This window comes from Peromyscus maniculatus, chromosome 21 (genome assembly GCF_049852395.1).
Source record: "Peromyscus maniculatus bairdii isolate BWxNUB_F1_BW_parent chromosome 21, HU_Pman_BW_mat_3.1, whole genome shotgun sequence".
NCBI classification, from domain to species: Eukaryota; Metazoa; Chordata; class Mammalia; order Rodentia; family Cricetidae; genus Peromyscus; species Peromyscus maniculatus.
Window position 1 is genome coordinate 17,421,466 of NC_134872.1, and position 26,672 is coordinate 17,448,137.

The 26,672-nt window shown below is 47.6% G+C and overlaps 2 protein-coding genes and 1 long non-coding RNA gene across 7 annotated transcripts in view; 2 read left to right on the forward strand and 1 right to left on the reverse strand.

The window, feature by feature from the left end:
• The window catches only part of Ipmk (inositol polyphosphate multikinase), a 39,643-nt gene extending 29,179 nt beyond the window's left edge, over positions 1–10,464 (reverse strand). Inside the window, exon 1 of one of the 2 annotated variants that reach the window (XM_006979056.4) lies at positions 8,812–10,464. In XM_006979056.4, the coding sequence (XP_006979118.1) occupies positions 8,812–8,950 (139 nt within the window). In that variant the 5' untranslated portion in view covers positions 8,951–10,464. Of the gene's footprint in view, positions 1–7,553; positions 8,773–8,811 lie in introns of those variants that run through there. The other variant, XM_076557000.1, reaches the window with a different exon arrangement.
• Positions 10,465–10,501: 37 nt separating this feature from the next.
• Positions 10,502–25,723, forward strand: Cisd1 (CDGSH iron sulfur domain 1). Of its 4 annotated transcripts, none has more exons than XM_076557001.1 (4): positions 15,114–15,185; positions 17,647–17,919; positions 19,572–19,777; positions 25,057–25,723. In XM_076557001.1, the coding sequence occupies exons 2-4, from the start codon at positions 17,913–17,915 to the stop codon at positions 25,144–25,146; spliced, it is 303 nt and encodes a 100-aa protein (XP_076413116.1). In that variant the 5' UTR covers positions 15,114–15,185; positions 17,647–17,912; the 3' UTR covers positions 25,147–25,723. The 4 variants fall into 4 exon arrangements, with proteins under 4 accessions (XP_006979116.1, XP_076413116.1, XP_076413117.1 ...); XM_076557002.1 differs by having other exon boundaries at positions 15,133–16,153; XM_076557003.1 differs by having other exon boundaries at positions 15,172–15,539.
• LOC143269850 (uncharacterized) lies at positions 10,668–11,974 on the forward strand. The gene is made up of 2 exons (XR_013046620.1): positions 10,668–11,437; positions 11,675–11,974. It is a non-coding gene; the product is annotated as an uncharacterized LOC143269850 (long non-coding RNA).
• Positions 25,724–26,672: the final 949 nt, after the last annotated feature.

Consider the following 26,672-nt stretch of genomic DNA (forward strand, 5'->3'; position numbering starts at 1 on the left):
TTTTGGTGATGATTAAAAGTAGCAGCAACAATATGGATAATATCCGCTGACTGAATTTTGAGACATCTTAGTGCATTCTAGAAAAGAATTCATGGGGAGAGAAGTGGGTCCCCAACACACAATGCCAACTACTGGAGAAAGACGGGAGTATTTCATGGTGTGGCCTTCCCAGTGATACAAAAACTTGGCAATTCTTAGTGGATGCTTACAACATTAAGTAAGTGAGGAAAGTGGTATACAACACTCAAATATTCCTCCCAAGCCACTTAATTACAATGGCAAAAAAATGGTAACTCCAAGGTGGAAATACCAACAGCCAGCACTTAGCCATGTGAGCAAAGTTCTGGTAATAGCAATGCCATTGATAACCTGTGCCATATAATCTGAGAACACATGAACTCACACACCAAAACTGCTCAATCTCTGACCCTAATCATAATGAAATAATCAGACAGTTTAAGGTATGTGAAAATCTCATATCTCAGATGCTGCAAACAGGTCATGATTATCTGGTGTGGTAGTACATACCTATCATCCTGAACTTGGGCAAAGGCAGGAGGATCAATTCAAGGTCATCCTCAGCTACACACTGAGATCCAGGCCAGGCTGGCCTACATAAGACTCTGCTTCAGTAAATAATAATAAATAAATACATTCAAAATAAAGGGGAGATGGCACTTACCATGCAAATGAGCCCCAAGTTTAGATGCCTTGAACCCACATACAACCAAGAAAGCATGGTGGCTGCCTACTGGGAGGCAGAGCCAACGGATGCCTATGCAAGCTGGCTAGCCCAAGTAGTTAGAATCAGTGAGCTCAGGGTTAGCACGAGACCCTGCCTTAATGAATACAGTAATGAAGGAAGACAACTGATATCAACACTGGGTCTCCACATGCCTGCACCACACACACACACACACACACACACACTCCATAGATGCACACACACAACACATACATGCAAATCACAAAGAGTAGGCTGGGAAGATGAGTCAGTCGATAAAAAGCTTGCCAAACAATCATGAGGACTTGAATCCTGACCCCCAGCACCCACTGAAAACTGTGGATGGATGCCTATAATCCCAGCACTGGAGAGGCTAAGACAACGGGGAGCCCTGGGGTTTGCTGGCCAACTAGTCTAGAGTCCAAGATCCTGACTCAGTGAGTGGCCTCAAAAAGTAAGGTGGACAGACGTAAGACATCATACACCCTCGTTGTGGGACATAGAGCAATCAAGGTAGAAATGGGCTAGAACTTCCTCTCTCCTGGCCAGCCCTCAATGGTGCCAGAAGGTGCTACCCAGGCTGCTGTGGAGAACTGCCACCAACAGTCTAACTCAGTGGGGGGCTCAATGTGAAACAGGACTGACTGGTCACATGGATAGGCCCAGTCTGGTATGAAAGTCATCCACCACTTGCTTTCTCATTGGACTGAAGGCCCTCTCCAAGGAGGGAGTTCATTTCTGGTACTGTTAGTTCGGGCTGGAGAGGCCACAGCCCTAGTAGGGAAGCTACTAATGTTGTTTTACCAAACTGACACGATGTGCCCTCTGAATAACTATGTCTACGCCCGTAGGGGAGGGAGAAAGATGAATGCAATACTGACAAAGACTCTCAATAGAACCTTCTGGCTGCCGCACACAGGAACACGTGCACACCGCCTCTCTCACACACGTATACACAAACTAATAAGTAAATAAAATAAATTTGTGGTCAAAAACTATGAAGGCTGGGAGTGTAACTCCATAGTGGAGCGTGTGCTTAGTTCGAAAGATTCTTGGTTCAGTTCCCTAGCACTACTTAAGAAATAAAACAGAGTCTCCAAATGGCAGAGCACCAACACCTACGATAACGGAATGGGCTATCTTGTACTAGAGGAAAGAACATGCCAAGCAGGGCTCACAGCACAGGTTACCGGGTCAGCCCCGCCGCCTGTGAGGTCACATTTGAGGTCAGGTTTCCTCGCAATGGTGGCACCTGCTGAATGAACATTATATCCTGAATGTTATTGTGTTATCCTAAGTAGGCAAGAAGAACATCGTATTTTTTAGGAGATACATTAATTATTCGAACAAAGGGTCATGATAGGATTTATTCTTAAACAGAATCCACCTGCACACACAGTGCCATCGTAGTGACTATACACAACTGGTTTACAGCCGTTCTGGCAATGTTTTATAGATTTGAAAGTCCTCCCCTAAAAAGTTCGTTAAAAAGTCAGAACAATTTGGAGTACCATTAAACAGTCTGGAAAGCCTGGTGAACTCTGGGTATGACCCCTCTCTTACGAACACTGGCCCTCACTTGCAGAAACTAGAGAAGGAAGGCATGGTGGAGAGAAAGTGCCCCTTGTTTGAGCTCTGGAGGGCTCAGGGCGGTAAAGAGATCAAATCAATTGCTCCTGAGCGGTCTGTGAAGCGAGAAAGCATTGCCAAGCGGGACTTCACCGGGTTTCTTAGGGAAAGTGGGGAGGGGGTCACAAAGGGCCAGAAAAAGGCAAGGCCGCCCAGAAATAGAAAATAAGATGCTCGCTCATTTATCCTGATGCCTACCACACAGCACTGAGCAGTGAGACAGAGCAGACCCGAGAGACCGGCTGAATAAACTGTGGTCTACACACACCCCGGGCCACAGAGAGCTGGGAAGAAAGAAAAGCTGTATCCTCCATAGACAGCATACTGATTTTTAGATGATGACGGTGTGAACATTTAAAGCGACCTGCAAAAAGGTTATCTACAGCATACCGCCCTATGTGTCAGGCAGAGGAGGAAAAACTTACGTTAACAGAGAAACTCAGAAAGGATGCAGAAGAAAATACTGAAATGTGTTAACCTACGAAGACTGACGAGGAATGTGGTGGGAGGATTAGGTCTGGAACTTGCTATGTAGACCAGGCTGCCCCCCCGCCCCCCCCCCCAGTGTTGGGATCTAAGGCTTGTACCACCACACCAAGCCCTTTCTACGGTTTTGACCTTTGGAACAAAATGGGAAGGGGGAAACTAATTTAAGAAGAAACAAATGAAAACCAACTAGATTTCTAATGAGTATTACTATAAAAGGGAGGGGAAAGCAACAACAATTAAAAACTCCGATTCCAAAAACCTTTTGAATTGGTTTCTAATCTCACAATCTCTGTGTAGGAATCCTGACCTGAGTCTAGAGAGCCGACTTAAAGGCTGGCACACTTACTGCTTGTGCAGAGTGCCCAGGTTCGGTTCCCAGCACCTACATCCAGTGGTTCACAATCACCTGGAACCCCAATTTATCCTCTGGCTGCCACAGGTACTGCACAAACGTGGTGGATCTGAACTCGTGCAGGCACAAACACATGTGCATAAATACAATAAATAAATCATAAACTTAAAAAAAAGACCTGACCTTGAATTATTTATTGTAGGTTTGCTTTCTGTTGAAATTTGGATATAAAAATTCTAAAATTTAGCCGGGCGGTGGTGGCGCACGCCTTTAGTCCCAGCACTCGGGAGGCAGAGCCAGGCGGATCTCTGTGAGTTCGAGGCCAGCCTGGGCTACCAAGTGAGTTCCAGGAAAGGCGCAAAGCTACACAGAGAAACCCTGTCTTGAAAAAAACAAAAACAAAAACAAAAAAAAAAAAATTCTAAAACTTAAACCGTTATGCAACAGAATAAATAGACTGAGCACACTAGGAATCAGGGTCCTCACTGGGGAAGAGGAGAAAGGTAAATTTAAGAGTCCAGAAAGGGAAGGACTCAGGTAGCTGTGCAGTTGTGACTTTTAAAATATCTACGCACCATCAGCTGCACCCACAAAGGGCCTGCCAGCGATGACACCCCTAACACCCAAGTCTTAGATTCCAAGGGTCACTTCCTGTGTCAGGAAAGTGGCCCTGTGGCCATGAGTTCAATCAAAGAACTGAAAAAAGAAGAGAAAAACAAACAAATAAACAAAAACAAAACACAGAAACAGCTTTTACCACTAAAAAGGGAACCAGGGCTCCTTGCCCAAAAGGCTAATTCTACAGTCGGGGAGGGGCCATGCCATTCAACAGTAACTTGGAACTGAGAGGAAGTCGCCATGCCGAGGGAAAAACTCGTTCTGTGGTTGGGTCTGACAGGCGTCCCGACGGGTCATAAATAATGATGTACAAGCACAGGAGTAGAGAGAGGTGATTTCTCAGAATGCTGAGTGTTAACGGCAGTGGTGGAACTGAGGGGGAAATCATAATGTCACAACCGTCTGCTTCAGACAAGAGTCATCACTATACATCAAAATCTAGGGGTGAGATCTGACGATGGTCCAGATACCCACACGGCGGCCTTCAAGGGTCTACCACAGACAGCTTACTCATTCCAGGGGCAAAAGCACTAACTATGGGGTGGGAAGCCAGCCCGTACTTGAAGGAAATGACCAAAATTAACCACTAATAAAGGTCAGCCAGCTACCGTGGGTCTCCCGATGAGCATCATCATGTTCCAGTCAGAAACTTACACCCTGAGTGTAACTACGGAACCTTCGTAAACTCAAGACTGGACAGCATTTCCTAAAATGTGTAACGGGAATTCTTCAGTGTCAACACCATTCAAGAGAAAGGGTGGGGCTGAGTTGTAAACACGGCAAGTCGTAACTGAATGCCTGTGGTAAAGATGGGAGGGAGCCTGTCCTGAGGACCACGAGTCGGGGATAAAACACATGATCCAAACTTGACTAAGTGAGGCTGAGGATTAAAACTACGGAGCTGCATCAGTTAAATCCCCACATGCCATAAATACACCCTGGCTACAGAAGAGAATATGGATGTTCTGAGGAAATCCACGCAGAAGTGTCACTATATAAATGGCAGGACATATGCAACCTACTTACGGAAAAGTTCAGAAAAAAAAAGTCACGTGTGAGGAGCTGAGAACACAGACTGGGCAACATGCCTCCTCCCCTCTCTCCGCTGTTCCTCCTCTCTCCTGAAAGCTCCACAGTGCTTTGTACTAACTTCAGAACAAGCGGACCAACAACGCCAACTAGCTGTGAGGGTTCCTACCAGGAGCATCAGCTTAAACCCTCATTTTTCCCACCAACTACCTCACTTCTGCATACCAAACTTGGCCAAGGCACCAATTCCGGCTTTGAGACACTTGTTTAAAATTTGAAGGTTTTTAAGTGAAACTAATGGTTATGTCATTAAACTACTAAAACAGAAAAGGGGTCGTAAACAAACCATTTGAGAACTCTGGGGATCGACACTGATGTGGCTGCTGCATTTTGGCAGCACAATGTGCAAGGCAAGCTATTGTGTCCAGGAATGTCTAACACACCTTCTGTTACAGAAAACACAACGTCATCTAGCGAGAGAGGCACAGGTATGCAAAGATACGTGCACTCTATAGGAGACACTCTGAAGTGGGGCAAAGGCCACCAGGCCACCAGAGAGCAGTGTGCTTGGTGAGGGTTAGTACCTCCATGGCAGGTCAAGGAACACCTCTACATCAAATGAACATGGTTTACCACAAGGTATGGCACAGATCAAAAAAAAAGAGCAGATGCCACTGCATCGTCGTCAGTATGAAGGTTCAGAATGCCGTTAATGTGCGTAGTAAGTGCCCCAAAACAACAGCCCAAGGACAGGCAGGATGCTGCCGCCAGTGATTAACCCTAGGACAATTGGAGCAAGGGCATCACTCTTTTCTTTTCCTAAAAGATCATGAGCTTTTTTAATATATATATAATTTTCATAAGGCAAACATTTTGTATCCAGAGAGAACTAAGTTTTCAATGTCCTTTTTTTTTATATAAATTTTTATTTATTTATTATGTATGCAGTATTCTGTCTGCATGTATATCTGCAGGCCAGAAGAGGACACCAGATCTCATTACAGAGGGTTGTGAGCCACCATGTGGTTGCTGGGATTGAACTCAGAACCTCTGGAAGAGCAGTCAGTGCTCTTAACCGCTGAGCCATCTCTCCAGCCCCATCAATGTCCTTTTTGATGGAGTATGATCTCAGTGAGGAACATAAAACCAAAGCGGTGTCAGAAATACTAACAGCTTTCCCTTGGCTATGGGTGTTGTTTGTTGACTTGGGTTCTTCTGAGTCCCATGTTTTTCATTGTTTTAAAAATTAATTAAATCAACAGTTCTTTTATTTTTGGAGATAAGATCAATCCTAAAATGAAAACTCCAGTTCCATAGCAAGAGTGACAGCAGTTAAAAATGATAACAAATACAAGCCAGGTGTCGGTGGCGCACGCTTTTCATCCCAGCACTCGGGAGGCAGAGCCAGGCGGATCTCTGAGTTCGAGGCCAGCCTGGTCTATAGAGTGAGATCCAGGACAGGCACCAAAACTACACGGTGAAACCCTGTTTTGAAAAACAATACAAACAGCCACCATGTCTTCAAAAGCTTATCAAGAGCTAAGGAAGTGCAGAGCAGGGTCTAAGCCAGAAGTTCTCAACCTGTGGGTCGCAAGACCTCTCACAGGGGACAGCTAAGACGGATGTTTACATTACGATTCACAATGGCAGCAAAATTGCAGTTACAAAGTAGCAACACAAGTAATTTTATGGTTGGGGGTGTCACCGCGTATGAAAGGGTCTCAGCATTAGGAAGGTTGAGAACCACTGGTCTCGACAGCGTGACCTCCCTGTGACAGTGGAGGAATACTAAACAGCTGAACTTTGAACTGCTGACTCCCTTGCTATCTATTTATGATCAGGGAAGATGATGGCCAGCGAGGTCTACAGGGTAAATATCTGAGAACTCAGAGCAACAAACAGCAGAGTGCCGGAACAACATGAAGAATTTGATCTCTGGGAGTCAAAAGAATCTAGTGAAATTGGGGCGGGGGGGGGGGGGGGCACAAAACTGAATACTAAAATTGGGGACTACTTTCTTTGCAATCTAAAATTATTCTTTCAATTAGGCAGTTTGGCTGAGAAATTAGCTCTCTCTGCATGTTTGTAATACAGTCACATTCATGACACTTTTGTTGTTTTTTTTTTTTGTTTCGTTTTGTTTTTGTTTTTCAAGACAGGGTTTCTCTGTGTTGTTTTGGTGCCTGTCCTGGATCTTGCTCTGTAGACCAGGCTGGCCTCGAACTCACAGAGATCTGCCTGGCTCTGCCTCCTGAGTGCTGGGATTAAAGGTGTGCGTCACTGCCGCCCAGCCAGGGTTTGTAATCCATCACCAATGACTCTAAGGAGGTCGCTGGTATCATAAGCTCGTCTCAAGTGCCAATCACAGATGATTTTTATTTGGGTCTGTTCTCCTTTGCAAAGAAGCAGCTCTCCAGGACCCCTGGGGAAACAATCACTTTCTTAACACCTTTAGATTATAGGAATCCTGTCTTTCAGGACAAGCTGACTCCAGACATGATGCATAGAAGGAAATATCTTAGCCAAGAACCTCAAGTTCCCTAACTCTGACGTAGTCTTTCAACATTTCCTGAACGTAGCTGAGCTCCAGTCTATGTGTGCTTTTCACGGCCAAAATATATGGTGGGTGCTGGTTTCTGATTCTAGGACACAATAGCAATGTGACTTCAGTCAGGTGTGTTACTTAACCAGGATTGTCTTAAAATGTATTACCTTAGCAGGACCTGTTGGCTCATGCCTATACCCCCAGCCACTCAGGAAGATGGAAGGCCTGCCTGGGCTACAGAAAGTTCCAAGTGGCACTTTGGGAACCCCTGTCTTAAAAGAAAAACAGATAAAGGAGAGCTGGGGATGTAGGTCAGTGGTAATGCTCTTACCTAGACTGTCTGAGGTCTTAAAAATGAATCCTCTATACCAATGAAGAAAGAAAAAGAAAATGTATTACCTAACCAGCCTAAACCTGAACCACTTTATCAGCAAAATACAAAATACGAAAACGGTTGTTCCGGGTCAGCTATCCACAAGAGTTCCAAGTCCATCTTACTCTTCCTATGTCCGCTGCCCATCCGCTGTGAGCAGCGGGATTAATTAGTCTCTGCCCTGTGCTGTTTTATAAATCGTGAACTCACAAACTACATGACAAATGCCAAGGAACGGTCTATAAAAATGAACAAGGAAAGAATGCATATTTTATTTGTGTACTGATCTATGCAACAGCCGGGCGTGTAGCCTACCCAGGAGGCAAGGTTCTGCACTGCTGAACCACGCCTCCCAGCTCAATCAAAGACACCGAGAACCCTCCTCAAGGGACAGGGAGTGATCTTGGATGAGCCAAGGCAAGTTTAAAAACATATAGCAGTTTGTTGTTTTCTTCCCCTCCAGCGATGCAGCTGCACCAAGCAGAGAAGCTTCGGATTAGCATCGTATGCATTTGGGTCCCTTTTGCAATTACTACTCCCGATTATAAACAGATCTTGAGCTCCATGGAGAATTTACTTCCCGGTCCAGAGAAGAAAACCAAGTTCCTTATTTTTACTAACAACGCCTTCTCCAATCAACACTCGCCTTCCCTGGGGCGAAGGGGCACGCCTCTCCGCACCACCAGGAGCCTGTGGCCGCTCCTGGGGGCGCCCGGCTTCCTAGCCCCGGGGGACAGGGAAGGCTTGGGGAGGCGGGAGCTGGCACCTCGAGGCTAGGGACAACCAGGATCGGGAACAGCAGAGGCCGGAGACTGCCGGGTAGGGAACAGAAGAGCCTTGGACAGCTGTGATCAGGATGGGAGGCCTGGGACTGCAGGGTGGGGACAGTGGAGGCCGGTGACTGTAGGGGTGGCGACGGCGAAGTACTGAGGACCACCGAGACTGAGGACAGCGGAGGCCGAGGACTGCCGGAGCAGGGCACAGCGGAGGCCGGGGACTGCCCGGACAGGCTACAGCGGAGACTGAGGAAGGGGACCCGGGGCTGCACTCACCCACTTTGTCCTTGCCGTACATGTGGCCAGCCACCTGATGCGACAGCGGCACGCAGCCTCCGAGCAGGCGCGGCACTGGCGGGCTGTCCCCGGTGCTCCCCGGCGGCCGCAGGCGCAGCGCAGGGGGCTCGGCGGCCATCGGGGCGGCGACACTCGGCGTCAGGCGTCAGGAAGGACCGGGCGGCATCGCCTGCGCAGGCCCAGCGCGCGGACCCATACCGAGACCGCGCTGCCCGCTCCGCGGCCCGCACTCTGAACTCCGGCCGCCCGCGCCCGGGATAAGGGCGCCTGGGCTCCGCCTCTGCCCGCCCCCTGCTCGCTCCGGCCCGGACAGGACCAGTCTGAGCATGCGCAAATGCTACTAGCCTGGCTCCGGCCCCGCCGTGTTGAGCATGCCCAGAGGCTACCCTACTGGAGCCCCGCCAGCACCTCACTGAACATGCGCAGAAGCCACCCGCTAGACCCGCTCACCCTTCCAGGAGCACGTCCAGAAGATTGACCAGCACCGAACTGAGCAGGTTCCGAGTCGGAGCCTGCTGCCCAACAGCACTGAGCATGCTCAGAGACCCGCAGGATGGGACTATTGTCCCACGTATCCACTGTTTGCTTCATCACCAGCACCCCAGAGCTTCCCGGGACAAACAAGCATCCCCCGGTACGTCCCGATGTGAGGTGCCCCACTCCTGGGAGACGGCAGCAGGGCAACCTAGAGAGGTGGTGATAGGCAGACCTCCCACCACGCCCTGCCCTCCCAGATCAAAGGGACAGGAGCATCCTGAGTGAAGATGTTTCTTCTCACACCTTCCAGTTGGCACCCAGCCTGACTGTTGCCTCAAAGTATCGTGACAAGTTTATGTGTTAGAGATTGGCAGCCATCCTAATCCACTTTCTTTTTAAAGATTAATTGTATGTGTGTGCCGGTGCTCGGGGAGGCCAGAGGAGTAGGGTTCCTTGGAGCTGGAATAGCAGGCGTTGTGAGCCCACCTACGTGGGTGCTGGGAATCAAACTTGGGTCCTATGAAAAAGCTGTATGTGCTCCTAATCTCTAAGACTCTGCGGCCTTCTCGATAGTTTTCCTAAGTGAACACGTTTTTCTTTTAAGAGATGAACACTCTACTTATGTTCATTTATTCATGGCAGTGCTGGGAATTGAAGACAGAGCGTCGTGCGTGTTGGGCAAGCACAATGCCGTTGAGCAAGCACAGTACCGCTGAACTGCCTCGCCAGCCGGAGCAAGTTTGTTTTTGTTTTTCTGGGTAGATGACTGGCAAGGTCAAAGACCGAAGGTCCGGAGGCCCAATGTGGCTAGCAGAGGTTCCAGATGCAGTTCCATCAACGCCTGTGCGTCTGCACTGACACCCTATGGCAAAGTCTGGTCTTGCGGGACCCACAGCGGAGCTGGCCAGATTTGCAGGACCCACCGCGGAGCTGGCCACCCCTTGCGTTACCGATAGCCAAAGCGGGCTTATGGCCGGCTATAGGGAGACAGTCCTGCGGGTACTTGTCCTAAGTCACCTGAAACGCTCACAGCTGGACCACCTGTAAAACCCGGCCTGGATAGGCTCGCCCGGCCAGCGCAGACGCAGTCACCACCTTGGCACCCAGGGTTGTCCCGCGGCTGTCAAATCCTCACCGGTCCTCCGGGTTGGGGCCGCCGCGCATGCGCGACTCTACCGGCGCGCCCTCACACGCGCTCCCCAGCTTGCCGCGGCGCCTGCGCAGTGGCTGTGAGTGGGCCCGGAGGTTGCGTCCTGCCCGGGTCTCCGCGGTCCCCCAGCGCTCGCCCGCGCGGTCCTGCCACGGCCTTCCCGCTGCCCGCACCATGGGCATCAGCAGCGACTCTGTGCGAGGTGAGCCGCCCGCGGCCGGTCCCCCGCCACCCTTATCCGGACTGTCACCTTGACCTGCACAAGGGCAGGCGCAGGCCTGCCGGGAGCTCGCGGGTTGCCGGATGCTGGTGCCGGCCGGCATCCCGGCCCTGGACCACTTCCCCAGCCAGCCACGATGTGCGCAACCAGGCTAGCGGGTTACAGTCCACCCTGAAAATCCTCTGTCCCTCAGTACCCCCAAGGGCACCGAGAAGTGTGTGGGGAAACTGGCAGCTCCCTCCGACCCTGGTGTCCGGGAATGGTCATGTCGTAGATATTTTGCTGGCTTTGTGATCCAAGGTGAAGGAAACCCAATCTGAGCGAGGTCTTCCAATTTCCGGTTTCTGACGCACCTTGCATCAGGCCACTGATGGCAGTGGTCCAAGAAACAACTGAAAGTAGCCTTCTTCCCTAAGCTTTGAAAACAGTATTTTGAAGAAATCTGGCTGAAATTTAGAGAATTTGTGAAACTTGGCTAGTGTTAAGGTGATTAACTGTTCAAATTGACCACAAGCTTTGCGATATGCGTGATAGACTCTGCCCAGGTATAAAATGCCACACCCCAGGGTTTGGTTACCTCAACCTTAGTTGAGCAAAGGTAAAAGTTCATTACGATGAGCCCCATTGATTCATTCAGCAAATGCTGGTTATCTATAGTGCTCAGTTCTGTAACCATTCCTAACTTGGACCTCAATTTTGTAGTATAGGTTATATATAGTGGAAGGTTCTACCGTATGTTAATGAAACTGACTTGGCAGGTAAGAGGGAGAAAACCTTTTATTTTTATTTTTTAACATTTATTTGCGTGCCATGGCTCATGTGGAAGTAAGAGGAGAACTTGTAAGGAGTTGATTCTCTCCCACCATGTGAGTCCCAGGGACCAAACTCAGGTTATCAGGCTTGGCAGCAGGCACCTTTCCCCAGAAGCCATCATGCCAATGACCAAACATTTTAAAGTTACTAAAGACAATTCTTTTGCAAAATTTACTCCAAAGGATAGCCATCTTGGGACTCCTTTAAATACATGCACTTTGGTGAGTTTAAATTTTCTTTATGGTTTTTAAAATCTGGGGTTTTTGTTTTGTTTGCTGTTGAGCGTTTGTTTGTTTTTGTTGTTTTGTTGGGTTTTTTTTTTTTGAGACCTAGTCTTTCCTTGTAGCCCAGGCTAACCTTGAACTCAAAATCTTCCTGATCAGCCTCTCCACTGCTGAGACTGTAGGCCTGTGCCACCACACCTGAAAAAACAATGTCCTTGGCAATAAGACTGTTGCACAAAATAAAATGCTCGTGTGGTTTGTGGTGCAGTTGTTTTAATTTTGTAGGAACACTGTTGCACATGCCTGAGGTGAGCCAAGAGATTGCAAAATATGTTTTTGTTTGAAATCTGGGATCATACTGTAGAAGCGGATACTAGACCATGATTTAGATAGTGTGCTGTTGAAAAGGAAGGTGAACCCCAAGGACTTGTCACCATTTGCAGACTGGTCTTTCCTGCAGTCAAAAGATAAGGTTTTGGTTTTGCTTCATTTGTGGGCACAAGGAAGCTCAGAGGTGACTCTCCATTAGTATACCATTATCTACGGAATAGGAAACCTCTTGGTGAAACCCCCAGTTAGCTTCAACTTGAAGTACTCGCCTTTGTTATACGGGGTAACATTTTAAAAATAGGAATGACAGAGAGATCATTATGAAGACCATGGGGAGAGTCCCAGAGGCTTTGCAAGCTTCCTCTACCAGCTCCTTTCCCCTCAAAGTTGGAATGTAGATTCCCTTGGAAATAAATCCTCCATCCCCTTTTAAGATTTATTTACTTTATGTATGAGTGTTTTGGCTGTTTGTATTTTGGTATATGGTGTGCATGAGGTGCCCATGGAGGCCAGAAGAGGGTGTCAGTCAGTCAGTGACCCTGGAATTGGAATTATATATATATATATATATTTTTTTTTTTTTGGTTTTTTGAGACAGGGTTTCTCTGTGTAGCTTTGCGCCTTTCCTGGAACTCACTCGGTAGTCCAGGCTGACCTCGAACTCACAGAGATCCACCTGGCTCTGCCTCTCGAGTGCGTGCGCCACCACCACCCAGCGCAATATACCTTTTAATGTTTACTTCTTGGATCTTGTACAGCTGTTGTGGTTTGCTTTTTGTTTGTTTGTTTGTTTTTATAGAGTCTTGTGTGTAACTCAGGCTGGCTTCTAACTTGCTATAATAGCAGAAGATCACTTTGAACTCCTGATCCTTCTGCCTCTACCTCATGGGTGCTGGGATTGTAGGTGTGCACTATCACACCCGGTTTATTTGGTACTGTGGATTTTATGCAGGGCTTTGTGGAACAAAGCAAGCAGTGTGCCAATTGAGCCACACTTTGGACCCTTAGAGTTAACATGCCTACTGGTATTTAGTTGAAAACTAAAATTCTGACTTACAACCAGGTGTGGTTGCAAATACCTGCTATCCCAGCCCTCTGGAGAATCAAGAGTTGGAGGCCAGCTTGGGCTATGTAACATGACCATCTCAAGAGGGAAAAAAAAAATTAAGGGTAGGGGGAGAATGTCTATGCTTGTAGAATTCTTTACATTGAGGATGGAGAGCCTGTGGTCCAGAGGGAAGGCGGCTAATCAAGCTAAGTGGGTATCAAACCAGGACTGGAGTTAGAGGGGGGCAGTGCAGAAAAGTGATGGAACTTGAGACCCGCCCCCCAGTCAGTGTGAGATGGTTTGGGCACGTGCCAGCGAGCTCACTATGGTTTCTGGAAAGTGGCCTTCGATGCCCACGGATGCAATCTCATGATTCTTCCTCTTGCCCAATAGACGGCCTTTCTGAACTCCTCCTGGTCTCGATGCCTCCACACCTCACAGCGCCTGCTGTCGACCTTCACCCTTCCATTCCCACAGGGCTGACTAAAGAGAGTCAGTCTCTCCCGGCTCTGTGCTCTCTCGTTGCCAGTGCCTGTTTCTGTTTGTTTTGTTTGTTTCTTTATTTGAGTCAGGGCCTCTCTCTCTCTCTGTTAACCCTGGCTGGCCTGGAACTCCCTATGTAGAGTAGGCTGGCCTCAAACTCACAGAGGTCTGCTCCTGAGCAGAGTAGAGGTCAGAGGGCAGCTCTGTAGCTCCTTCTTCAGTCTTGTGAGTTACATAGACAGAATTCAGGTCATGTGGCTTTTCCAGCAAGTGCCTTGACTCCCGGAGCTAGCCTGCCTACCAGCCTCTTAAATCAAAATTCTTGTTTAATAAATTACTTACTGTGTATGAGTTCGAGGGGAGGGGGTCAAGGGTCACAGCACCTGGGTGAAGGTCAGAGGACAACTTATGGGCATTCTTCTCTCCTCCCACCATGTGGGTCAGGAATGAAACTCAGGTAGACAGACTTGGCAGCAGGCACCTGTATCCTCTGAGCCCTCCTGCCAGCTCTGTGCCTTGCCCTGCTTTCTCTTGTACATCTTCTTACTTGGTCCTGTCCACAGGGTATAAAGAGGGATTTATGTGTTTTCATGTGCTGTGTTGTCCACTGCAAGCCTGGATCATCACAAGCACATAACCAATGCTGGCCCGTCTGTTTATATCCTTTATTTATATCCTTACTTTCTTCGGAGTCCTTTATATTTTTCCAGTTCATTCTATCAGAATATATTAATTCAGTAAGTTTCTCCAGTTTTGGAAAGTTTTTTTTCATTTTTATTTATTTATTTATTTTTCTATTATCGGCTTGATACAGTACAAATTCTTATCCTAATAGTGAAATGTTTCACTGAGGCTTGCCCAGTGATTGAGTAAAACCAAAACTTATTATAAGCCACAGTCATCCTAGGGTCCCCCCTGCTATGTAGCCTCCCTGGATCTGTGGGTTGCAGTCTGACTGTTCTTTGCTTTATATCTAGCATCCACTTATGAGTGAGTACATACCATGTTTGTCCTTCTGGGTTTGGGTTACCTCAGTCAGGATGACATTTTCTAGTTCCATGAGTTTTGGAAAGTTATTTAAAGGATTTTTTTTTTTCTGCAAAAGAATGTACAGGTCACACCAAGAAAATAGTAAGCAGATAATGAGCAGTGGGATTCCGAGCTGGAGCTGAAATAAGAGCTGTTGTCTTTGGTGGATGTTTTCTGGAATGGGAAAGAGTAACCCTGTGCATCCCTATGGGTGCCTGAGGTGCCCCCTGGCTGACTGATGCTTTTTGTTTTCTGAGTCTGAGAAGTAGATCTCAGGTCTAGACACAGGTCTAGAAAAAGCCATCAGGTATAAGAACACTGAGGCCATGGAAGGGACAGATGAAAATCAAGGTGAATTGCTCATCCGTCAATGCATAGTGCTCCTTTGACGTTGACACCACGCGTACCAAATCTTGAGGGGGAAAAAAACCAGCACTCACAGAAGGTTTGGTTTCAGCACAGTGCCCCTCCCCCTCTCCTGACCCACGCACATTCCAGCACATTCCGGTTCTGTGGCAGTTGGTGGTAGTGGGTAGTTGAAGGTCCTTTGGGCAGGAACTAGTCTGAAGGAAAAGAAGGGTGAGATTTCTAAGTCAAAGCAAATGAACCCTCCCAGTAAGGCATATCTGAGGGATCAGTCATAAGGAGGGCTGTGGGTTTAGGAGCACGTCCAAGAGAAACCAGAGGCTATAAAGCAGACCCGAGGCTGCATGAGGAAGCAGAGATCGTGTTCTCTTGTTGCCTGGCTCTAATCTTCCTTTAATGGTGTTTATGTAGAAGAAAACAGGTTTGATTGATCTACAGGAACAACCCACCCTTACGAACTGTATCTAGCAAAGGAAGAAGGATTGCCCTGGAGGAGGCAGGAAAGGGCTCACGGCCTGAAAGGAGGCAGCAGAGAACAGATCAGAGTCCTGTGTTGTCTCTGCAGTTGTGAGTGAACTTAAGACCAGCCCTGCCATGCCCTCAGTGTGAAGAGGTACCCCAACAGGCACTCAGCCTCGGATGGCAGATGAGGGACTCCAGCCTGACAGTTACTAATTCTGAGACAGGCTTCTGCCATGCTCTGAGTGTTCTTGGGTTGTGTTATTTGCTTACTCTCTGATTCTTCCTCCTCCAGGTTGGCATTTGAATCGTCTTTATCTATCTCTCTACTTCCCTTTTCCTTCTTTGCCCTGGAGTTGCCAGAGGTGTTGGCCACTCTTTGCCAGAAAAAACCTGATTGAGGCTGCAGTCATGGAGTGATAAAGTAGCAACATTTTCCTTCTGTCTGGAAAGTAGCAATCTGTCCCTAATGAGATTAGAAATTAGAATTTGGGGAGAAGGAAGAATAGAATTCTTCCCTCTAAGGCCTGATGCAGCTCTGTGGGTCTAACACTCACTTGAAGTGATTCCAACGCTGTTTCTCTAGCACGCATACGATACTGTGACACTTGTCGGGGCGGCCAGTGCCCTTGCTGGACGTTTGGTCACAGAGCCTGTGTGTTGAGTCCCATGGGACAGACACCCTCGAGTACCTAGGGTGTGCGTCAGCTGTGACGTCTATGGTATGGCTGCTCTTCTGTGTCCGTTCCTCTTTCATTTCTTCCCTGGTCAAAAAATTCTGGAGAAGGTAAAAGTTTATTTGGTTTTTGTTTTCTGATGTCATCCTATATATTAATATGGTAATAGGGAAAAAGAGACTGGAGGAATGTTTCCCACCTTGAATCCAGTTAATGCCAGCCAGTTGTTCTACGAATCTCAGGACATTTGAAGTTTGTGGGGATCATTAACATAAGTATAAAAAGCTTCTCAGGAGGTGGAGCCTGAACTCCATTACAGCAAATAGGTATCAGGGGCCATTTACCTTCAAAATTAAATTCCTGCAAAAAAAAAAAAAAGAACTAAGATCACAATATTCAAGGAGCTGTGGTAACCTAATTCAGAAGGGGAGTTATAACTTCTTTTTGAGTTCCTATTACATGTCAGCAGACACTGTGAAATTGAGGTTTTCATGTTTTGAGACAGGGTCCAATGTCTAGCCAAGATTGACCTCAGATTCTTCCATCTGAATTGTAAGTGGCTTCGCCTTGGGTATAGCTACCTGCAGCTCCTTCCTGAGCTATTCATCGAAGGGGATGGGAGTCCGGCAAATTGAAGTAGATTTCAGCCCCGCTTGAACACTGAAGTTCAAGAGACATTTACAGAAAATTCGTAGTTACAAAACATTCTGAAGGGCTGGAGATGCATCACAGAGGCAGAACATTTGCCCAGAATACTCAAAGCCTTGGGTCAGTTCCCAGTCCTGTAAAAAGAGAAAAATTCCTGAGGAGGTCAAAGGTTTGAAGTTGTCAGGTGACCACTGGTCAGGTGGCACCTGGGAATAACAGAATACCAGTTAATGTTTATTCTAGGTGCCCTAGCAAGAAGAAATGGAAATGACCTGGGATGGAAAGCAATCTAAATTGGTTTCTACAGAGAAAAATGCTTCTGTAGTTGAAAATAGAGTCCATGATCCATAGAGTGTGCCCATTAGAAACATTGGATGGAGGCTGTTAAATAAATGAGAAGACCAAGATGAAAGGAGTTGGGGTGGGTGTGAGGGCTCTTGTAGGTGAAGCTGTTAGGACTGAGCTCCAGCACGCCCTTAATCCCAGAACCTGGGAGGCAGAGGCAGGCAGGTCTCTGAGTTTGTGACCAGCCTGGGCTACAGAGCGAGTTCCAGGACAGCCAAGGCTACACAGAGAAACCCTGTCTTGAAAAGAAAGAAAGAAAGAAAGAAAGAAAGAAAGAAAGAAAGAAAGAAAGAAGGAAGGAAGAAGGAAGGAAGGAAGGAAGGAAGGAAGGAAGGAAGGAAGGAAGGAAGGAAGGAAGGAAGGAAGGAAGGAAGGAAGGAAGGAAGGAAGGAAGGAAAAAAAAAAGGATTGAGCTCTAGTTTGGTCTGTGTAGACACCATCAGATCTGTCCCACTGTGAGACAGGAAGACAGAAGTATCCTGGGGTCCACTATGCCCATGGGATTGTGTTTGGCAATAAAAATGTTTTTGTACTTATCTCCCTAGGGCTTTCTTTGATAGTCTGGGAACTCATTTCAGACACTGAAGACCTGATGAGGAAGTGCTAGGAAGCAGCCCAGTGTGTTTATCCTGACCCCAATCGATCGACTTCTTCCTGCAGCCCCTCCATGCTGGGACTAGACAACTCGCTTCTGAGGCTAAGGGCAACCAGATAATGCTGAACTTGGCTTCTGCCGTCACTGCCTGGAGCCGAGGTGGCTGCTAAGCACTTGGGTTTCTAAGGAGTCCTTGGATGCAGAAGGAATAAATACATGGCCTGTTAGTCCAACAATATTATTTTATTATTATTGGGAAGTAGAATAACATTTTGCTTAAAATGAAGTTTTAGGAAATTCAGAAAGAAAATAGAAATGAAGAATTTATTGAATGTTTCATATGAGACTATTACAGTTACTAGTATTACTAATACTATGCTTTGTATTTTAGTGAGAAAGCAATTTGTAGATTTTGGTAGCCTTTGAATAACTTCAGACCTAGAACCAACCCTGCCAGGCAGATCCTGGGGATGCTCAGTGATTGGGGGGGGGGGGGGGGCGGGGTTTACAGGTCTCTCTTTGTCTTGTCCAGATCTGGTTCTATTTGTGTTAATGTCGAGGTGCACTGGGTTTTGATAAATTAAAGCATTTCAAAGCAACTGCGGGATTTTGCTCTTTAAGTGAACTCCTTTTGCTAATGAATGCCATCACTCCTGGTCTTTCTGTTTTGTTTATAACCTGAATTTTTTTTTTTGTTTTGTTTTTTGTTTTTTCGAGACAGCGCTTCTCTGCGTAGCTTTGCGCCTTTCCTGGAGCTCACTTGGTAGCCCAGGCTGGCCTCAAACTCACAGAGATCCGCCTGACTCTGCCTCCCTAGTGCTGGGACTAACGGCGTGCGCCACCACCGCCCGGCTATAACCCGAATCTTATTTTTCAGGTTTTGTTTTCTTCTTGAAGCAGTAGGTATTTGCAGGTACAGGTGCTACTGAAAATGTTGATGAGCGCTTGAAAGATTATCAAGCTTTGCTTCCCCTTTTCTGTCTCAGAGAAGGGAAAATACCCGTTGCTTTTCCCTCTGTTATATTAACTTAGCTGTCCACTCAGTAGTAAAAATCACATCTGCATTAGGGAGGGTGGTGGAAAGCCTTGAGAAAAGAACTCTACACCACTGTGTTTGGGTCATTTAGTAACATTGAAAATCATTATCACTCAGTGGGTGAGGACCCAGGAAAAGCCATCCCCACCACCTACAGAGCCTCACCCTTCTTAGAATTTCTGCATACACTTTGCCAAATCCCTTCTGCTTTGCAAGCCAGACCTAAACATCCAGGAGTTGGTCGTGCTGGACTAGCATGCCGGAAGCCTGGGTATGGTGGCACAAGACAGTTACACAACACTGAGTGTGGAGGCAGGAGGATCAAGGTCATAGATCACAGCTATAGGAGACTCAGGGAAGGAAGGAGGGAGGAGGGAAAATGGAGAGAGGGAAAAAGGCCCACCAGTTGCCTTCAATTTTGTTTGTTTGGCCTAAACCACCTGTCCGAACAAAAGGTGTGATGTTGTGGAATATTATTTTAAGGTGTGTTACATATTTTTCCTACCGCTTTTGTTAACAATGCAAAGACATGTTACATTTGTTTGATTAAATAAAATTAACCTGTGGTCAAAAAAAGAAAATTGTTATCAGACTGGCAGGATGGCTTCCGCAGGTACAGGTGCTTTCTACCATGCTTGTAAACTGAGTTCGATTCCCAGGACCCACGCCATGGAGGGAGAGAACCAACTCCCAGAAGTTGCCCTCTGACCTCAGCGTGTGCTGTGAGCACACGCCACCTACCCGTAAATAAGAAATGGATGTGACTCTAAACATTATGCTTGTCGGGCCTCAGGAGCTCTACTGCCTCTCACGGTCCCTCCCTCCCTTGTCTGTTGCAGTTGAGTGGATTGCAGCCGTGACATTTGCTGCTGGGACAGCTGCCCTCGGTTACCTGGCTTACAAAAAGTTCTACGTTAAAGATACTCGTTCCAAAGGTATGGTGAACCTTCACGTCCAGAAAGACAACCCCAAGGTGGTGCACGCCTTCGACATGGAGGACCTGGGAGATAAGGCTGTGTACTGCCGCTGCTGGAGGTCCAAAAAGGTGAGTGGTGCTGTGCCCGTGTGCCCGTGTGCCAGGCTGGTGGAGAGTGGTGCTGTGCCAGTGTGCCCGTGTGCCAGGCTGGTGGAGAGCCCTGCTCCGCCTTGCTTCTGTGGGGTCCGGTCCTCCCTGGTTTTCACACGCTGCTTTCTGTTTGTCGGAGATGGGCTTTGGCCAGGGATCTCAGACTTGCCATCCTCCTGCCTCTGTCTCAAGTGCTGGGGTGGCAGGCTTGCCTCAGCACACACAGCTCTCCATACTTCTGCGGAGTATGTTTTCTCAAACATACAGCTGCCGTGCAGTGAAATGACCTCATACCCTCAAGGAATTAAACTGAGTTAACCATCAAAAAAACCCAAAGATGAAGGAAACATGTCTTCGATTTTCTCTTGGGAATTCTTCCCCAAGGGGATCTCGGGAGGAAATTCCACAGCCTAAGTGCAATGAGAAACTGACTAAGCGGAGTGTGTGTGTGTGAGAGAGACAGGATCTTGCTGGGTAGCCTGTGAAGCTGCAGAGGTCCCTTGGAGTCAGGTGCCCTGCACTGGTGCCGGTCTTCCTGTTTTGGATTATAGGTGTACAGCAGCACCTCACCTGGCTTAGATTTCTTACTGGTAATATCTATCCTAAGCCTTCTCTTAGCTGCAGTCCCTGTAATTAAATACCTGGCTGTATTGAATCCATTAAAACCCACTTGATGCGATGAGAATTCTATTCTGTCGGATGGAAACGACACCTGCAGGCTCTAGACATGGACAGGGTGATGCACTGGGTGACTTCAGAATCCCAGGTGTCCTGAGAGGCCCAAAACGCTAACACTGGATGTGCTGCTGTTCACATTCGAGGGAAATGAAGTTCCAAAGCTTAATTTCCAAGGCCATGGCATGCTGAGCTGGGAGTGTAGGCAGTGGTGGAGAGTACCAGAAGCCATGAGTTTGGTCCCTAGACCTAAGGAAAAAACCCACCTAATTTAAAGTACTATTTTCTGAAATTGCAGTCTGTTAGAGGCTTACTACAGTAGAGAATGCTATCACGATTCTTGTCATAAACATAGAAGGGGCTATGTAAGACCTAGTAGAAAGTGTGCTTCGGGGAATATTTTATTATGTTTTTAGTTTTTAATACCATCTTTGTGTGTGCATGCCTGTGTGTGTGTGTGTGTGTGTGTGTGTATGTGTGTATGCGTGCATGAGTGCATGTGTGCATGTGTGCATGCATGTGTATGTGTTGATATGGTCACATGAGCTCAAATACCTGCAGAGGCCAAAGGCATCAGATCCCCCATGGAGCTTGAGTTACAGGCAGTTACAAGGTACCCAAGAGCGCTGGGAGCTGGGATTCGAACTTGGGTCTTCTACAGGAATAGAACACACACACACTCCCTTAACAGCTAAACCTTCTCTCCAGCCCTGTTGGGGCCGGAGCAGGTGTGTGTGTACATATTTTAGTTAGCATGCTAAGAAATGGGCTTCACTGTGCCATTTTCATAAATATATATATATCGTCATACTTTGCCACCCCCTCCCGGTTCTCCCTGACCTCCTCCTTGTCACTTCTTACTGGTGCCATTTCTAACCCTAACAGTTCCCCTTTCAGCTCTCACATTGTGTGCATACTGGTACCCTCTCCTGTTCCTCCTGCCTTCATCCCCCATCACAGCCCCGAGGAACTGTTTCAGTAAGCACTTCTAGTAGCTTGGTGTTGTGTGGTCCAGTAAACGCAGATTAAGAGATGTCACTGTGTCCCACGATGGCCTGGTGTGGACATGGAATGTGAACACTAGGTGCTCCTGGAGCTACTAGGACATAACCTCTTGGCGCTCTGTCATCTAGACCTGTTTCAAAAGGTGTCCCTACATAGGCTCCATTCTTACTGCTCACTAAACCTTAGGAAGTAAAAATGGAGACTTTCCCGGAGTCACAGAAGCTCTCCAGTCAGTGATGTTAAATCTAAATTCCTAAAACTGCTCACTGGGTAACCCTGCTCCCATGCCAGCACTGGTGTCCCAGGTGAGCCCTGTCTGTGTGATTCTGGTGCGTTGATAAATGGGAGTGCTTATGCCGTGGGCTAGATTGTCTGAGAGTTCCCCTGCCTCTAGAAAATGGGAGGCAGATGCAAGTATTAGCAGTGCTTGGGGCTGGAGAGATGGCTCAGAGGTTAAGAGCACTGGCTATTCTTCCAGAGGACCTGAGTTCAATTCCCAGCACCCACATGGTAGCAATGCTTTCTCAAAATGTGCAAGAAAGCAGTCATGAGGAAAGGGGGTGGGTGAAGACTCGGGCCCTCCGGGGATGAGTCCGTGAGGAGAACCAGTGTGAAAACTTTGCCTCATGGTTTGGGCCATGGGTCTTTCAGACGTAACTTACAGCACCATGCTGGCTGTGGAAATGGAGAGAAATGAACAGGATCAGCAAAAAAACAGTGACTTTTTAAAAAGACTTCTTTTTATTAGCTTTAATTATACGTATGTGCATGAGTATAGGTACCCACAGAGTTGGGTCCCCCTGAAACTAGAGTTATAGGCAGTCGTGAGCTACCTGACATGGGTTCTGGGAACCAAACTCGGGTCCTCTGGAAGAGCACACACACTTAACCACCGACGCTCTCGGGCCCTGGCAGGGACTAGTCAGGGAGACTGGGGAGGACACTACAGCATCTTAGCCTGTGGTGTAAAGCGGGCCGTCTTTAACAGAAACAAGGAATTCAGTTTGAAAAGCTAATGTTTCCCCAACAGTGCTAAAGAGTTGAGCTGCAAAGAGTGGGTTTGGGGTGAGGGTTGAGAGGAAATGTGCAGCGGCAGTGGTCTCGACTTAGGGGCACAGTGGCCGCGGAGGCCAGCAGAACTGGTGAGTCAAGGCGACGCAACAAGAATCGGAGAGGATATTCGGCGTTTGGACAGCACAGAGTCAGACAGGACAGGCCCTGGGGGAGAAGTAAAGATAGGGGCAGATTGGGAAGGAGAGTTTTCCCGGCTTTGGTGCTGAGCTGGCTGTCAGCACGGCCAGGTGAGTGGGTGATGATGGCGAGGCTCTCGGATTAAGCAATTAGCAGCTGACCTTTTGCTGCCATTTCAACAGAATAATTAAAACTCTGTGTCCAAGTCGGTGAAAGCCTATGTTCCCCCAAAACAAGCGCTACCAGTTTGAGCTTCTGTGGGTGAGAGTGGACAGGAGACAGGGATCACGGAGATGGGAGGGAAGAGCAGACAGGAGACAGGGATCACGGAGATGGGAGGGAAGAGCAGACAGGAGACAGGGATCACGGAGATGGGAGGGAAGAGCAGACAGGAGACAGGGATCATGGAGACGGGAGGGGAGAGCAGACAGGGAGACAGGGATCATGGAGACAGGAAGGGAGAGCGGACAGGGAGACAGGGATCATGGAGACAGGAGAGGAGAGCAGACAGGGAGACAAGGATCATGGAGACAGGAGAGGAGAGCGGACAGGGAGACAGGGATCATGGAGACAGGAGGGGAGAGCAGACAGGGAGACAGGGATCATGGAGACAGGAGGGGAGAGCAGACAGGGAGACAGGGATCATGGAGACAGGAGGGGAGAGCGGACAGGGAGACAGGGATCATGGAGACAGGAGAGGAGAGTGGACAGGGAGACAAGGATCATGGAGACAGGAGGGGAGAGCGGACAGGGAGACAGGGATCATGGAGACAGGAGGGGAGAGCGGACAGGGAGACAGGGATCATGGAGACAGGAGAGGAGAGCGGACAGGGAGACAGGGATCATGGAGACAGGAGGGGAGAGCGGACAGGGAGACAGGGATCATGGAGACAGGAGAGGAGAGCGGACAGGGAGACAGGGATCATGGAGACAGGAGGGGAGAGCGGACAGGGAGACAAGGATCATGGAGACAGGAGGGGAGAGCGGACAGGGATCACGGAGACGGGAGGGGAGAGCAGACGGGGAGACAGGGGTCACGGACACAGGAGGGAATTTCCTGGATTGACTTGCCCCATAAAGTAAATATGGGCCTGAGGAAGAATCAAGAATAGGCTGTTGTAAGTAGTCCAACAGCACACCCCAGGAATACTCTTCCTCCACTGTTAAGACCCTGAACTGCCATTTCCTGTTCCCAGGACACATGTGGCAGCTCACAGCAGTCTGTAGCTCCAGTTCCAGGAATCTGACACCCTCTTCTGGCCTTCATGGACACTGCACACACATGATGCATTGATGTACATGGAGACAAAATAGCCATAACACATAAAATAAAGTTAATTTAAAAAATGAAGTCTGGCCAGGCATGGTGGCACATACCTTTAATCCTAGCACTTGGAAGGCAGAGGCAGGTGGATTTCTGTGAGTTCGAGGCTAGCCTAGTCTACAGAGTGAGTTCCAGGATAGGCTCCAAAGCTACACAGAGAAACCCTGTCTCGAAAAAAACATTAAAAAAAAAATGAAGTCTGCCAGGACTCAGGGGCTCCCTGGTCTGTGTTGTAAGCACAGCGAAAGCAAGCCTGTGTCCTACAGAAGCTGGCTCTTTGGAAAACAGTGACAGATTAGTTTGTTCCTCCTCCACCAGACACAAAAATGTCAGTTATACCTATGACGTGGAATTAGTAAAAATGAACGAACGTTGGAAATTTATAATCACATTTCCAGAAGAAAATGTCTCCATGGACCCTTCAAAATGAGCCGCATTAGAGGGGGAAGTACTGGAGGCTCAAGGGTGAGCAAAATGGAAAAACTGGAGCCCAGATTGCTGCAAAGATGTGGACATAGTGGTCCTAAGCAAAGTGACTTTTGTTTTGATTTGTTTTGTTTTTGAGACAGGATCTCATGCATTCTCGGCTGGCCTTGAACTCTTGATCCTTCTGCCTCTCAAGTGTTGGCATTATAGGTGTACACCACTACACACAAGTACAAATTGATTTTAATGGAATAAACTTGAACTCTTACAAGTAGAACCATGGGCATAATTGTGGGTCGAGTGCCTGCCCAGTGTGCATAAAACCCAGGATTCAGCCCTCAGCACACATCTTTTTTTTTTTTTTTTTTACAAATAGGCAAAAGACATAGGTCACTAGAACGGTAGCCAGTAGGTAGTCACAGCTAAAGTCTTCAGCGTGCATCACCAGATGTCAGGATGTTGGGGTAGTGATCTGGGTTTTATCCTCCTCTCCATTTCTCCCTCCTGCTCAAAGAAGTACCTTTGCTAGCCAAGAACACTAGAAGCTGGGATGTGTGGGAATCTGGCATCGCTACCCCTCTGCCGAGCACAGACTGATGTGGGGATTAGACATTTTACAGTCTTTCTCTCTTCCTAGTTTCCGTTCTGTGATGGGGCTCACATAAAACATAACGAAGAGACTGGAGACAACGTGGGACCTCTGATCATCAAGAAAAAAGAAACTTAATGGACAGTTTCAATGCTGCACCCCAGAGTGTTGTGATGTCATCTGATCATTTAATTAGAATTAATGAATGAGACACTCACTCTGTCTGATTGGCCTCCCTGGGTTCTAGATGTGGTTGGTACCTCGCGAATCGCAGCTTTCACATTCATTAGCCTTGCTATTGGAATATCGTGGTGGTGCACATTTGTTGAAAGAAGAAGGAGATAAAAAAAGAAAGGCTAAACCAACCTCATGATATAAGGGTTATTTTGGTCTTGTAAGGATCCGTTCCTTTAAAATAATGGTCTTAGAATATAGTTGTATCTTGAGGTTAACGTATTAAATTATTCTCAAAATCATGTACATTGTAAGTTTAAAGAAAAATCACCTTTTCTTAGTTACCTCGGAAATTAATAGAGTGTGATACAGTTGCGTTGATCCCTGACAGCATAGGAAAAACCTGCCATGACCTTGACTGTCTTGTGGCCAAGGTCATGACATGAATTCAGCTTGTGTGTTCTAATGTTTTTAGTCAGAATTAACCGAATGTTCTTCTCCATAAAGTCGCCCAGGTCAACAATAAAGGGGCAACAACTTCCTTGTGTTCATCGCTATGGATATTTGATTGATCCACCAATAGCAGAAATCTAGACCACAGTGATGTCGGCCAAGTAGTCACAAAGAATGTTGGGGCAATGGCTTTGTGGATAAAGTGCCCAGGTAAAAGCCAGACAAGCATGGTGGCTTGCCTGTCATCCCAACGCTTGGGAGGCAGAGGTAAGGATTACCAAAGCAAGACTAGCCTGAATCAAGGAGGTCTACGTTCAACAAGAAACCCTGCCTCAATAATTACAGGAGCGCTATCAAGGAAGAAGACACTGGTATCAACCTCAGGCCTCCATTTGAGCACACACGTGCACCACACAATGTGAATGTGATTATACACATGAACATCACATATCCTTATAGCAAATCAAAATAAAATGTAGTCTTATGGAACTTAAGCCCAAGAACAGAAGGGCATTGGACTGAAGGCTTTGATGGGATTTGGTGCCCATGTTCAAGTATATTGATCTCAAAGCCACATAGTCTTGCAGAGCATAACTAGTTTCAATCAAAAGCATAGGACATTCTTATTTCCCACTCTGAATAATCAAGTGCATGGCTCGAGCTAGTAAAGGAACAACCTTTGAAGATAAAAGGGACCCCCTCTTTTAAACTTACAAGGCTTGAAGACAAGTGTTACTGTCATAATTGCTGCTCTGCCTGAACACCCGAGGCTCCAAGTGTCACCCTCATTGACTGAGCCCTGGTGAGCAGTGTGCTGTCTTCTCTAGACCACTTACTGACCTCAGCAAAGCCACTCGGCTCCTCGGCCCCAGTGTATGAATGTTGTGTGTGTTCGTATGGGGTGTCTGATCACATGTGGAGGCCAGAGGTCACTGTTGGGTCTCATCAGTTTGGCATCATTGGCTCACCAAGGAGCCCCAGGGCTCCTCCTGCTTTCCCCAACCCCCAGCACTAGATTCCAATGCACCTAACTTTGG

Bases quoted from the DNA above. Each gene is read 5' to 3' on its own strand.
- Cisd1 (XM_006979054.4), top strand. From the start codon at position 10,634: ATGGGCATCAGCAGCGACTCTGTGCGAG. The intron at 10,662-19,571 runs GTGAGCCGCCCG...TGTCTGTTGCAG, and splicing joins CAGCAGCGACTCTGTGCGAG to TTGAGTGGATTGCAGCCGTG. The intron at 19,778-25,056 runs GTGAGTGGTGCT...CTCTCTTCCTAG, and splicing joins GCTGCTGGAGGTCCAAAAAG to TTTCCGTTCTGTGATGGGGC.